The sequence below is a fragment of the Primulina eburnea genome, chromosome 4 (genome assembly GCF_022965805.1).
Source record: "Primulina eburnea isolate SZY01 chromosome 4, ASM2296580v1, whole genome shotgun sequence".
NCBI lineage: Eukaryota > Viridiplantae > Streptophyta > Magnoliopsida > Lamiales > Gesneriaceae > Primulina > Primulina eburnea.
Genome location: NC_133104.1, coordinates 42,932,968 through 42,946,622, shown reverse-complemented (window position 1 = coordinate 42,946,622; position 13,655 = coordinate 42,932,968). Strand labels below are relative to the sequence as shown.

Sequence of the window (13,655 nt, the reverse complement as noted above, 5' to 3'; positions counted from 1 at the left end):
AATCCAGCGTGATATAGTTTGAAGCTTGCAAATTAGATCAATGAGTTTCGTACTAAAAAATGGGTGAACCAATAATTTAGTTTTGCATATTACTGCAAGTCTGAGATCCTTTCCAGCACTGGAAGCCTTTCTCCATTGCAGGCCTAGTTTTCATTCAAAATATCCATTTCTAACTTGAAGAGATGTGGAGAAGGGACATTATGGAGCTTTAAAAAAGGGTCAATCTCAGTTTTATAATCAGAAATTCTTGTTTTTCACACTCCAACAAAGCAATTCCTGTAGTCTGACGCTAATAAATGGGATTGTTTGGTGACTCGAGAGCCTGCATCTTCTAGCAAACAACAGGCTACGGTTATTGAAGGAGTGTACTTCTTGAATGAAAACAAATATACAATTTACTTCCAAAATATAAACAGCAGCTCTCATTTGGCCAGTCTCATCCCATCACTTCAATAAAGGAACGACAAATTCTAGCAATACCATAAACCAAAAGGTGATGAAAGAAAGCAAGTTCAAGATTTTCTTGCGATTCCGAGCAACAATCATCCTTGAAATACTTGCAACCAAAAGAAAGGTTCATACATTTTTCAGCGACTCAAAAAAGTAGAACAAGCAAAGTTTGGTTGTAGCAACAATCCTTTAATTGGGAAATTCTGAATTTGTTTATCTCCAATTAGGGAACACCCTTCAATCCAATTCCATTCCCATTTCCCTTCACCAAAAACCTCCCTCCAAACAATGAGCCCTGCCCCGATATCTCTATACAAACAAATTGCCCCATCAATGCCAACACACTTAACACTAGCACAATGTCCCTCACTTCCCAAAAGCCGAACTCCCAATTCAATTGGTACCTTCTCGACGAGACTCCAAACACCATCGTTCCCTATCTCCCAAATACATATATTTCTGACGTCAGTGCCTCCAACCAAGGTCAAATTCCAGTTTCTTGCCACCAATGTCGCGAATGCGAGCTTATCTGCCATAGGCACACTCAATTCTCTCCATTTATTCGTCTCAAGTTCGAATCCCATCACACAATAAGCCCGAGCGGAGGTCATCCAATACAGTATCCCGTCTGAAAACACACTCTCATTTGGTGTCCAAACTGTTAGCCTCACAGCAAATTCTACCGGCATTAGGCTTACTGTTTTCCATGTGTCATCACTCGATTGGTACATTTCTACGGTTGGTTGATACACTGCACCGCCACTGGCTAACTCTGATATCCCACCTGCCACATAAATCTTGAAATCGAAATTCGAAAATTTATGGCTTAAATCATGTTCCACCACTCCTACAGCCGGATTGGTTCTCGTCACATTTAGCATACCAAGGTGTTTAAACTGCCTGGTAAAAGGGTTGCATATGGCAAGCTTAAGGGATGTAGAGCTCGTGACCCTCAAAAGTACTAGGCCACCAATTGTAGCAATAGGCCTAACTGGGCAACTGATGTGGTCAAGACTCAACACATGCCAGTTGTTGCTGATTGGGTTGTGGGCAATCCAAGAAAGGCCTCTACTGCGAGTCGGCAAGGCCAAGAACCACGGCGGGTGACGGTGGCACGATGACAACTCTGACGCACCCTTGGCTGCATCATGCCAACTCCGGCAGACGGCTTTGGCACAAGCGAACGAATCCGGGGACAGGTAGGAGAAGATGTTGGCTATTAAATCAAAGGGAAGATTGCTCCACATTTAATCAAGAAGTTTTGGATTAAGATCAGGTTCTTCAAGAATTCGAAGCAAGGCATATAGGGTGGACATGTGGGTGGCAGTGAGCAATAATTATTGCAGGTTTCAGACATGGACAGGGTGGTATTCGCATGGTTTCGTGTGGCCACATGAACTAAAATGTGACCCCACATGCAAGTGATGACTTTGGTAAAGTTGGTGAAAAAATCCTCAATAAAAAAAATTTCTGTTCTTTTCTTTTGCTTTTATTTTTTTATCCACAAAATTGTGGTACTAATTGTCATACAAAATATGTATATTTGTGTACTAAAAAGTTATTTAGGGGACTAACACATGAAAAAAAAACGGACGGCACTAAACAACAAAATGTTCCCGTTGATTTTTCTCGTCCGTCAGAAATGGTACCTTTATCAATATTTCCGTGGTAATTAAAATGAAAGTAATTACATGTACCCGCCCCTTATATTATGGCTTTACTACTACTCAATTTACTAATATCAAAACGACACAACAGTATTGAAATTTTAACTTTAAACCCTGATTCCTACCTAAGAAAAATCTCACCCCAGCTCTCTATCTACTTCATCAAATTATAATAATTATATTGAAATTGATTTTAATTTAATCAAGTAAAAAGGTAAATGATTTAAAATAATCGGACGCCTGAGAGAAACCAATTCCTTGATTTTTTTTATCGGTGTTAAAGAAATTACGGACAAATTAATAAATTAATAGATCTCGATCCAGAATTAAAAAGTCTTCAAGGGGTAAACGGAAATCAAACCCATATAATAAAAAATAATACATAAATAAAAGCTATAGTATTATGGTTCTTGGAGTTGGTGAAAGGGCAAAAAGAAAAACTCGACGCCTAACTTTTGTCCCGATGCTAAAGCTTTACTGATCGATTATCATACGGAAAACTTTTAGATAAAATCATCCGATCTTTTGGTTGGGTTACGAAAATAGGACGACGTCTTTTGTAAGACCAGATAGACAACTATTTGGATGTTGAACAAATTTTATTAGTTTGTTTTGACAAATTTATATCTTAATGAATTTAAAATGCCAAATTGTTAATTTTTAAGTTATTTTAGTGTATTTCAATTAAGAAAAAAAATTATGTGAGACAGTCTCAAAAGTCGTATTTTGTGAAAAAAATCTCTTATTTGGGTCATTCATGAAAAAATATTATTTTTTATGTTAAGAGTATTACTTTTTATTGTGAATATCGATAGATTAACTCGTCTCATCGATAAAGATTCGAGAGACCATCTGACAAGAGACCTACTCATTCAGTCAAAAACTTGTGTGAGACGATCACACGGTCGTATTTTGTTCCATCAGATCTTTTATTTGGATCATTTATTAAAAAGTATTACTTTTTATACTAAGAGTATTGCTTTTTATTGTGAATATCGATAGAGTTAACCCGTATCACATATAAAGATTCATGAGACCGTCTCACAAAAGACCTACTCTTTAATTCAAACACAATGTTAAGTCATATTTGGATAGTTGAAATTCAAAATACATTAGTTTATTTAGACAAATCCATGAATCCAAACACAAATTATTTTTTTTCTTAAACAAAAACCAACCAACCAACCCATCCCTGTCCCCCTCAACACAGAAAATGCAGTGATAATTTCACAATAAAAGTTGTACAAGTTAAACATTCATACAGCCAATCATGTCATATGATCCGTCTGATCTCTCAAGAACAAGAAATTTTTCGGTGTCCACGAAAATTTTTGCTACCCCTTCCCCGGAAGCAATCCACTTGGAATAAAAAAAGGTACAGTTGCCACAAAAAAATAAGGTTAAACATCGCATGGGACGATGTTCTACTGAAGTTTCTTTATCCCAGGAAATGAAGGAAGCACGGCAATAAGAGCATCGCCATATCCAACAGGATCTGTCGAGTTCAAGAAACCGAAACTTTTATAGTAGACTATCAACCGATGCACAATAAATTAGTTTTCCACAGGGACTTGATATATTTTGAAGGACTAAATATATATTTTTGAAAATATTACATAAGGAAATTGAATTTTTTTTAGCTGAGGGGACCAAGAAAGCAGCAAGGGGAAGACATTGCATACCTCCATCTTTTTTGAGAATCTTAACGACCTCCCCAGATATGTCAGACTGAAAAAGATTCAAGAAAAATAAGGATTAAGTGAGGTATTCACAGCACACATTAAATGAATGATTTTTTTATTCAAAATTACAGCAGAATATAGACTAGAAATGGAAATGATAGAAGTAGGCGAAAGTGAAAGAATTTGTTTAATCTTTATCAAAGCAAGAAAAGTTGTATATAAATACAAGTGCCATTGGAGATCAAAGCCAAGTGAGAACCTCGATTGGGATCTCGCCACCTAGTTGATCAATATAGCAGAGCACCTGCCCTTCCTTCACTATATCTTTCTGTGAAAAGTAAAAATAACTGGTAAACTCATAACCGACGATATCTGACCAAGAAGACAGCGCTTCGAGTTTTATACAACATTTATTGGTACATCTACCAAATTGAGTGGATGTTCATCACGCACATATGAACTAACTAGATATAAATTCATCATGGGTTTCAGAATGACATACATGGGAAATATTTGCTCAAGCAGCATATAATGTAACACCAATAATACCTCTTTGCAAGATGGAGGAGCCTTCTTCCCTTTAATGGTTCTCGATCTCCGAAAATAACCAACCTGCGTCAGGTATAAACTTATGACAAATTCCAACAAAATAATGATATTACTGCTGATAGTTTCTTAAATCCTCACCCTTGGAGATTGAAGTATCACCAAGCCTTCATCTGCCGCTTTATAAAGCAAAGTCTGAACACCATAAGAGGAGGGCACTGGCTTGGAAAGGGCTAAAGATGGTGATGAAGCCGACCCATTTGTATTAGGTGTCTCGACAACTGAGTGAGCAGTTACTGGAGCAGAAACAGGAGGCTGTGGGGCCGCACTTTGCCCAGCCAAGTCTCTTGTCACATATAGGCGAAATCCACCGAGCTAATCATGAAAATTTGTATCAGCAGAGAAGGGACAGAGAAATCATGAATCAGCAGAACTTTGTTTTCTATATTATGGTACTATTGAAGTTGGAATGATGCTTCAAAAGAAAACAAGTGTGGTATGTTTCAGTCAGTCATACTGTTTTAATACATTGTGATGGAGAGGATGAGTAGGATGAAGATTCAAAAGCATAAAAATAGCTTACTTTAAGTTCAAACTCGGCGATGGAAGTAGTGTCACATAACACTGTCAAAAGAGACTCTACCTGCAAAAATTAAGATTTTTAGTAAGGTTTCCATCATTGCATGCAGCAAAGCACAAATTTGTCACCAACTATGGGCTCGTGCTTAAGTTTCAGTGCATCTGGTGCTTAAGAGTAGATAATCAAATAGAGCAGGAGCACATTTTTACTGTTTCAAAATTGATGAGAATGAACAAACAAATCAAATGTTTGTAATCCAGTGAAAAGTAGCAGATTACAATATGTTAATGTAGATACTTCCTGAGTTTTTAAACCCCGAACTTGAATCACATTGGGTGAGTCTCAATAAAAAATGTACTACGAGTACTAGTTTATCCGCAAATTTATTTTCCATTCTTCGAAAAAGTAAAACAACGAGGCAGTATAAACGATTTGTGATTATTCATTTAAAATTTCTAGTCAAGATTTTTGTGTCACAGAACACCACAGTACCAACATTTTATATATAACTTCCACTTTTAAATCTGTATAAGTCGATCTCTTTTTTCCAATGAACTACATGATACCATAAAATAGGAAATAAACCGAAAACATCATAATGAATGGAAAGGGATCAAGACATTGGCCATGAAAAATAACAGCTCACCTCGAATGAATTGGGAATGAGTTGGCTTACTTCATCAGATGATTTAACTATTACGGAATTATCTTCCAAATTTGCAGTAGCTGTCGTCCGTCGAAACACAAATATGAAAATGAAAAGAAGACGAGAGAAATAGCAAGAGGTTGCGATAGAAAGTAAGTGGCACGTTATTGAATTTTGACTAGATTTCTACACCTATAGTACGGAAAAATAAAACAGCCTCAAATACACACCTCTCTCTCCCAACTTCTTTCACCAGTTTCTTTTTCTTTTTTATTTTGCTATTTTCTTTTTCCACTATTGAACTATATTATGTACAAACATTTTCAGGGAGTGAAGTACAAGTCTGTAAAGAGAACAGAAGTGGCTCGCAAGATGCATCAGGTTGACTGACTTTGTCCCTTTATCCAAGCCTTAAACAAAGTCCAAGAAACAACTTTAAGAATGTAACAGCGAACCACATAAATTTTACTTAGAAATGGCCTTAACATTCATTTTCACCCGATGAAACAGTTCCTCCTAAAAAAGGGCACGAGTTTCAAATCCTCTACAATTACACTGCCTATATGTTTGGCATGTCTCCAATGTACGAAGTGAATGATGGAGAATCCAATAAATACATGAGAGAGCATATAGCACAAAGAGCAGCAAAAAATATTGTTTACATAATATACCTAACATTAACATTGATATAACTCAATCAAATAGTCCCTCTTAATAAAGTGGCACGTTTCAAACCCTATACAACCAGATTGTCTGAATGTCTACCATGTTTCCAGGGAGAGAATCCAATAAATACAACAGAGCATATAACACCAATTTGTTGGTCAAACCATTGACATCGTTTACTTACTAATATAACCATTGTTTCAGTCAGAACCTCAGTCGTATAACTGCAAGAGAGTTGGTCATATGAACCATAACCAAGCATATGAACTTACCATCAGTGCCAGAAGCAGAGCATCGGATTACTGGATTCCTTGATCTGTTTGACAGCCTCAAATCATCAAATCCAACAGTCTTCGAAGTTAAACAATGCAAAGGCTGCAATTTGCCCAGTTTGGGTCTAACACACCCCAATTCCAGGTTTGTAATCTTAAGGCCGGAAGCACCCAAACCGCCTGACACAAAATATTAACATGAAAGAGCAACATCACGTCAACAGATGGGCAGTAATTGGAGCAATTTTAGACATCCACTATTCTTATTCCCTCATAAAGGTTTTTAAAAATATATTTATCAGCATACATAAGGTAATTTCAAAGAATGCACGTTCCAGAGACAATTCAATTAAAAAAAAATCGAACTTCCTGAAAAGCGAGGGAGTACTAGTCCCAAAATCAAGGAAAAAAGAAACCCATTACAGAATCACACATAAAACAAAATAATCAAGAAATCAGGGCACATAGGCCATACATGCACACTGCACTCTGCACAATTATTTGAACAGTAAGATGTTGGGCGACAGGCGAGAAGAAGAGAGAGGTGAACTTACATGAAGCCATGTGAAGAGCTGGGCTTCAAAATCGGCTGAAGAGTCTCCTGAAGCTTTGGTTTATCGATGTTACCGAAGAAGACGGAACTAAGAAGTAGTATAAGATGTTAGTCCTATCGATTTCTCACCAAACGAACATGTCAGAAGTTTGTCGACGCATACGATGTTCCTCAAACATAAAAATAAAAATAAAAATAAAATAAATAAATAATCTTATTTTTAATTTACTAATTATTAAATTATAAAAGTCAAAACAATATTTTTCTCAAACATAAAAAATCAAGATCTTATTTTTATTTTTATTTTATTAATTATTAAATTATAAAAGTCAAAACATTATTTTTATATGTTCTAATAACATTATACTTTTTTTTCTATAACGTGATTTCACTTTTTTTTTCAGTATAAAAATAAGTGACAATTGTTTTCTCCAAATTTATCTTGATCGAGTTCTTGATCTACATAACAAAAAAATATTAAATATACTTGCTCATATAATTTATTACGATCAATTGGATAAGTTAATTTGAATATAAAACCATATTATATTAAAAAATTTAAAAATATTAAATGATATTTACGAAACTAAGTCGATTTTTTGATAAAAATTTAATTATATCTTTGTCTTTATATTGTATCAGTTAGTTTTCAATCATGAAAAATTAAATTTTTGGTTAATAAGATATGCTGTCAAGTGTATATTATATAATAGAAATAAAATACAATGAACTAATTTAGGTTCAATTGTTCAAATAAAGTGAGATAGATTTACTTATAAAAATTCCAACTATAATTGATAATTATTAATCAAAGAGACAAGTATATTCTTATATAAAAAAAAAAGAAAAAATTCAAAACCTTGGCATTTTTCTTTTTTTTTTATTTGTTTATTCTTACCAAATCAGCCATTTAAAAAATTGAGAATCAGTAAACAACCGGGTAAAAATCTCGATATTTTTTTTTAGAAAAATAGAATAACTAGATTAGACCATTTTTTAAAAAAAATCGTATAGGATATCTAAATTGATGATATGCCCCTTTTAAAATATTATGATATGCTAATATTCAAAAAAATAATTTACAATTGATGATATAATCAAATATTATCTAACTATCTTGTAAATCTAATTAATATAAATTCAAGCAAAACGGTGCCAGCACAATGCGGACTTTATTCAGAAATTAATTATGTTTTCAAAACCAACCATATATAGGAAGTCGGATAGTTATTTGTAGGGTCAAAATCGGTCAAAAACCAGTCGGACAAAGTTTACGTTCAACTCACAAAATTAATCCATGAGACATCCTCAATAGAGTGTTTGTATAAAAATTTTAAGTTGAGGAAATGATTTTGAAAATATCTATGTGATTTACTCAAAAAAGTCGACATTCAACTCGGGCCTATATGACAAAATGAAATTTCCATTTTTCCAAAAGAAAATGCAGGAATATTAGAGGGCAGTGGCTGCCAATTATGACATTTGACTAATTTGTATGAAGAAATCGAATTATGGTTTCTAGCTTCGCTTTTGGGTCCCAGACATAGCCTATTTCAATTTGATTTGAATTCGTTTTTCTTTACTTAAATGATGTTCATATGTAAAATTCAATCGATTAAAATATCGTTTGTCCGTAGTGATAATAAATGTTCAATAGATGGCTCAAGTGTGATACTAAGACTATTGTAGGATTTCAATTTATAAATGTCACATGTGACAGCAGTCAAATAAGAAATTAATATTGATTTATAATTCATTTGACAACAAAATTTTAAATTTGAGACGAGATCCTGAACTTCAAGATTTAATTGCAATAATCTCTCGACCTCAACCGAAAAAAAAAAACAGTGCATGATAATTTTTCACCATTTTTGCCGACCATATGTGCTCTTTTGCGTTCTATCCTTCTCATTATATATATGATGAAAATAAATATCTAAAAAGGCATTTCTGTACTTTCGTCCGATCTGGGGCCGGGTCTCTGTTGGCCCTTTTTTCTTCACATGATTGATGATTCTCTTCCTATATGGGTTTGATTCTTTGGAGATACTCTTTTACAAAAGATATTTTTTATGCCATCTTTATCCGAGTTTAGAATTTATCAGAGCTTTAGGTTAGTTGGTGTCAAAAATCATTTCTTTAAGGAGTGTTGAATATACCCTGTTCGGAAATTACTCGACACCATTTTTTTCTATAAGAAAAAAAAAGTTGAATTTTTTTTTTTGGGTCTTAAAATTCTTTTCTGGTTGCTGGCCGCTGGGTGCATAAAGATATATAGATTACCAAACCCTTGAAAGAAAAAGAAGGAAAACTAGCTTCCTCGGTATATCACCGAACCTTATCTCCATCTCCACACCTTCCTTTCTCTCATATTCAGTTCATAAAAATCGCGCCTTTTCGAGTTTCTATTAGGAGCTTTTTGTAGAAACAAGAAAAGAGTTGAGAGAAAGAGTTGACGTGTGGAGAAATGCAAGCTGTTTTACAATCAAAAGGGCTTATTTCTTTGCCTGCAAATCCCAGAATCAGAGCTTTTTTACCACCACCACCATCACAGGATTTAAGGTATAGATTCAACCCCACAAATCCTTTACTTAAACCAAGAACGTTTCTCCCTCCATTGTTTTCGGCAAACGGGTCTTCCAAATTCCAAGTCACCAAACTTCCATTAGTTGGTCAAAAGTCAAGAAATTTCCCCAGGGCTGAGGCTGCAGCGGCTTCGGCAGATGGGCAGTCTTTGTATGGAGAGAAAGAACCACCCAAGTTCATGGGTGTTGAGCTCGCTACCCTCAAGAAAATTATACCACTTGGCTTGATGTTTTTCTGTATTTTATTTAATTATACGATTCTCAGGGATACTAAAGATGTTTTGGTGGTGACAGCCAAAGGCTCTAGTGCAGAAATCATTCCTTTCCTCAAAACATGGGTGAATTTGCCTCTGGCTATTGGGTTCATGATTCTGTATACTAAATTGGCTAATGTGTTGTCAAAGGAGGCTCTTTTTTATACTGTGATTTTCCCATTCATTGCCTTTTTTGGGGCATTTGGATTTGTGTTGTATCCTCTTAGTCAGTATTTCCATCCCACAGCTCTTGCTGATAAGCTTCTGAATACTTTGGGTCCAAGGTTTCTTGGGCCGCTTGCAATCATGAGGATATGGAGTTTCTGCTTGTTTTATGTTATGGCTGAGCTGTGGGGAAGTGTGGTTGTTTCAGTTCTGTTTTGGGGGTTGGCTAACCAGGTAATGGTTTCACTCGGAAATAGTTTTTTTCAGTGCAATCTAACAGATAGTTACACTCGTACCAATTATCTAATTTGTGAGGATAATATGTGTACTTATTTGAACCATCAATGGTTGGCTTTCATGAATTGATTCAAGATCCCTCCTTTTGCTTGTAAGAAATGATTGACAAAGTGATCTGTTTGTTAATTCCTGGTGGTTACTGTTTTGGGTATTGTGACAGAAGTTTACTAAAGTTGGATATGGATAATATTAAACTGGTCATCTGGATACTTTGGAAAATGTTGAAGGTGTATGTTGTAGTCCTCGTGTGTTCCTTGTTGGTTGTTGACTGTTCCTCAATTGCTTCTTGGCTTTTAAATTGGTTTCATTCTACTGCATGAAAGGATGAAGTATCCTGAAATGGATTTCTAGTTGATTTCTATATTTGGTTCTAACGTGGCTGCGTAATTATTTTTAAAAATATTGATTTGGTCAAGTGAAGTCTTAATTTAGGCATCGAAACTAGCATGGTTCGGCTAGTGCTTAGTAGTTTAATGTATTTAGTGATTTACTTCCAGCTGAACTAAGTTTGTAGGTTATCGTGGGGGGTTTCATTTGCTTTCCTTAACAAATTTGCTAAAATCAATCTTTTTTAATGCTTTTTTTTTCTGTTAGACACATTATTATTGATGTTTTAAAGGTGTTCGCAAGATGGCAATCATCTCAAAATGAGGGATAGGGGAACTTGTTATGTACTTTTACTGTTCCTATTTCTCTTTTATCTTTATTACGTGGTTTGGAAGATAAATATGCATATCATTTGACAGTCATTGGATTTCTTATCTTGCAGATTACAACTGTTGATGAAGCCAAGAGATTCTATCCTCTGTTCGGACTTGGAGCAAATGTCGCCCTTGTTTTCTCCGGTCGAACCGTGAAATATTTCTCGAAAATGAGACAAAACCTTGGCCCCGGGGTTGATGGTTGGGCCATCTCTCTGAAGGGAATGATGAGTATCGTTGTAGTGATGGGCCTTACTATTTGTTTCCTTTATTGGTGGGTGAATCGTAATGTTGCTCTTCCCACCCGTAGTCAGAAGAAGAAGGTAATTATTTACAAAATCTTTAAAGAATAGAATTTGAGCTGCTATTTTCTGGAAGGGTTCACGTAGGATTTATGCCTCATGAAATGGAGCACCATCCCTTCTACTATTGGTGTATTCATTCACGACAATATTTTACTCCCATGAACTCCTGAGTCACTCTTGGTCATAGGACATTAGTGTGGTTTTTTTTTTTTTTTTTATTATTTTGACTTAGTTTAGATCTCACTTATTTGTAGTGCAAGATTTTGAATTACATTTCCCCTTGCAGGAGAAGCCGAAGATGGGGACAATGGAGAGCTTAAAGTTCTTGGTATCATCAAGATATATAAGAGATCTTGCAACTTTGGTCGTGGCATATGGTATCAGCATCAATCTTGTTGAGGTTACGTGGAAATCGAAGCTCAAAGCTCAGGTAAGCTTTTAAACAAGGCCATCACCCTTTGCACCTAATTGTATTAGTGATTTATTTTATATTGGTTTCTTGGAATTTCACAGTTCCCGACACCAAATGAATATTCATCCTTCATGGGAGACTTCTCGACTGCCACTGGGATAGCTACTTTTACAATGATGTTATTGAGCCAATGGATCTTTAACAAATACGGCTGGGGCGTAGCAGCTAAGATTACACCAACTGTCTTGCTTTTATCGGGAGTTGGTTTTTTCTCGCTGATTTTGTTTGGCGACCCTTTTGCTCCAGCTCTTGCCAAATTTGGGTTGACTCCACTTTTAGCTGCTGTGTACGTGGGAGCCATGCAAAACATTTTTAGCAAGAGTGCAAAGTACAGCTTGTTCGATCCATGCAAGGAAATGGCTTACATTCCTCTTGACGAGGACACCAAGGTTTGAATATTAAGCTGCCTATATTACCCACTATTTCTGTATGACTTCGTTGCATATGTGTTGGACTACAACAATCCTACTCACTGCTAAGTGTTTTTGCCCAGCTGTTATATGGTTCAAAATATTTGAATTTGACTAGTATCTTCAAGTATAGAAAATTTTTCATATTGGGGAGTTTATGAGAATCTTAAAATTCATGTTGCCAAGCTCCCGCTCCCGCTCCCTTTCTGCATAAGTAGGCATGGAGGTGAAAAATTATAGTAACTTGGAATATTTTCTTTCATCAGGTAAAAGGGAAAGCAGCAATCGACGTTGTGTGCAATCCTTTGGGGAAATCTGGCGGGGCTTTGATTCAACAGTTTATGATTTTAACCTTTGGTTCACTCGCAAACTCAACTCCCTACCTTGGAGGCATACTTCTCGTAATCGTTCTTGCATGGCTGGGAGCAGCCAAATCTTTAGATGGTCAGTTCACGACACTCAGACAAGAAGAGGAGTTGGAAAAAGATATGGAACGCTCTGCTGTTAAGATCCCCGTTGTGTCATCTTCGAACGAAGGTAGCAACGGGTCTTTTATTAGCGATTCAAGTGACACAGCCAGTGCATCATCAGAACCCTCCTCTCCTCGAAATGCGTGATGTTTTTTTTGCTGGGGTTATTGGACAATAGGATGAAAAGGTAAATAGGGGAATTGGTCTCCTTTGTTGAATTATAGCATTTAGAATTTATTTTCTCTAAGTTTCTTGAAATTTTATGTTGTAAGATTTTGATTCAAGTGACAGGAATAATAAGACCACAAGGTCGTTTCAACAGAGACAAGATTTTATGTCTATTGACCTCCTGTCGGGGATAAATATCTTTTTTTTATTATTAAAATTATTTCAATTACTATTCGATAATTCCCGAATTACAATTTTGGTGATAAATAGAGAAAATGCAGAGGAGATGAATCAATATTTGGATTCCATTCTCAAATCATTTACAAGGCTAAACGTATATACTTATACTCAATACAGCAAATGATATGTTGACACCTAGATTATCTTGTTGTAACTAACAAAACAAGAAATATTCTTCTGTTAATAATAAAACAAAGTCGCAGAAGTGATATGGGCTTTGGGCTTCATTTATGTGTGGGCCGTTGATTGGGCTTGATCTTCTTTCTCTTTAACTTTCCCCCGCAAGCTTAGCATGGGATGATTTTCCATTCTGAGCTTGGATCGCAGACGATGAAAAGTAAGAGCAGATAGAGGCTTGGTAAACACATCCGCTGTTTGATCACTTGAAGGAACGTGATGAATTAAAACAACTTTGTTTAACACCTTTTCTCGGACAAAGTGAATATCTAACTCCAAATGCTTTGTTCGAGCATGTAAAACAGGGTTGGCAGCAAGTGCAATGGTGCTCATGTTATCACACCACAGT

The 13,655-nt window shown here is 35.7% G+C and overlaps 3 protein-coding genes across 3 annotated transcripts; 1 reads left to right on the top strand and 2 right to left on the bottom strand.

Moving 5' to 3' along the window:
• Nucleotides 1-66: 66 nt before the first annotated feature.
• Nucleotides 67-1,870, bottom strand: LOC140829237 (F-box/kelch-repeat protein At1g57790-like). Its single transcript, XM_073192295.1, has one exon. The coding sequence runs from the start codon at nucleotides 1,695-1,697 to the stop codon at nucleotides 588-590; it is 1,110 nt and encodes a 369-aa protein (XP_073048396.1). The 5' UTR covers nucleotides 1,698-1,870; the 3' UTR covers nucleotides 67-587.
• Nucleotides 1,871-3,257: 1,387 nt separating this feature from the next.
• Nucleotides 3,258-7,227, bottom strand: LOC140829236 (uncharacterized). The gene is made up of 9 exons (XM_073192294.1): nucleotides 7,064-7,227; nucleotides 6,510-6,689; nucleotides 5,572-5,651; nucleotides 4,929-4,988; nucleotides 4,487-4,720; nucleotides 4,349-4,411; nucleotides 4,059-4,127; nucleotides 3,800-3,845; nucleotides 3,258-3,612 (listed from the first exon to the last, which is right to left on the bottom strand). The coding sequence occupies exons 1-9, from the start codon at nucleotides 7,071-7,073 to the stop codon at nucleotides 3,542-3,544; spliced, it is 813 nt and encodes a 270-aa protein (XP_073048395.1). The 5' UTR covers nucleotides 7,074-7,227; the 3' UTR covers nucleotides 3,258-3,541.
• A 1,895-nt stretch (nucleotides 7,228-9,122) lies between these two features.
• LOC140829235 (plastidic ATP/ADP-transporter-like) lies at nucleotides 9,123-13,062 on the top strand. The gene is made up of 5 exons (XM_073192293.1): nucleotides 9,123-10,300; nucleotides 11,133-11,387; nucleotides 11,656-11,799; nucleotides 11,883-12,230; nucleotides 12,518-13,062. The coding sequence occupies exons 1-5, from the start codon at nucleotides 9,530-9,532 to the stop codon at nucleotides 12,866-12,868; spliced, it is 1,869 nt and encodes a 622-aa protein (XP_073048394.1). The 5' UTR covers nucleotides 9,123-9,529; the 3' UTR covers nucleotides 12,869-13,062.
• The last annotated feature ends 593 nt before the right edge of the window (nucleotides 13,063-13,655 follow it).

Excerpts from the sequence above, each read along its gene's own strand:
- LOC140829235 (XM_073192293.1), top strand. The coding sequence starts at position 9,530 with ATGCAAGCTGTTTTACAATCAAAAGGGCTTATTTCTTTGCCTGCAAAT. Across the intron at positions 11,800-11,882 it reads AATCGAAGCTCAAAGCTCAG|TTCCCGACACCAAATGAATA; the intron begins GTAAGCTTTTAA and ends GGAATTTCACAG. Across the intron at positions 12,231-12,517 it reads CTCTTGACGAGGACACCAAG|GTAAAAGGGAAAGCAGCAAT; the intron begins GTTTGAATATTA and ends TTCTTTCATCAG.
- LOC140829237 (XM_073192295.1), bottom strand. The coding sequence starts at position 1,697 with ATGTGGAGCAATCTTCCCTTTGATTTAATAGCCAACATCTTCTCCTAC.
- LOC140829236 (XM_073192294.1), bottom strand. Across the intron at positions 4,412-4,486 it reads TGATACTTCAATCTCCAAGG|GTTGGTTATTTTCGGAGATC; the intron begins GTGAGGATTTAA and ends TACCTGACGCAG. Across the intron at positions 3,846-4,058 it reads GTGGCGAGATCCCAATCGAG|TCTGACATATCTGGGGAGGT; the intron begins GTTCTCACTTGG and ends AATCTTTTTCAG.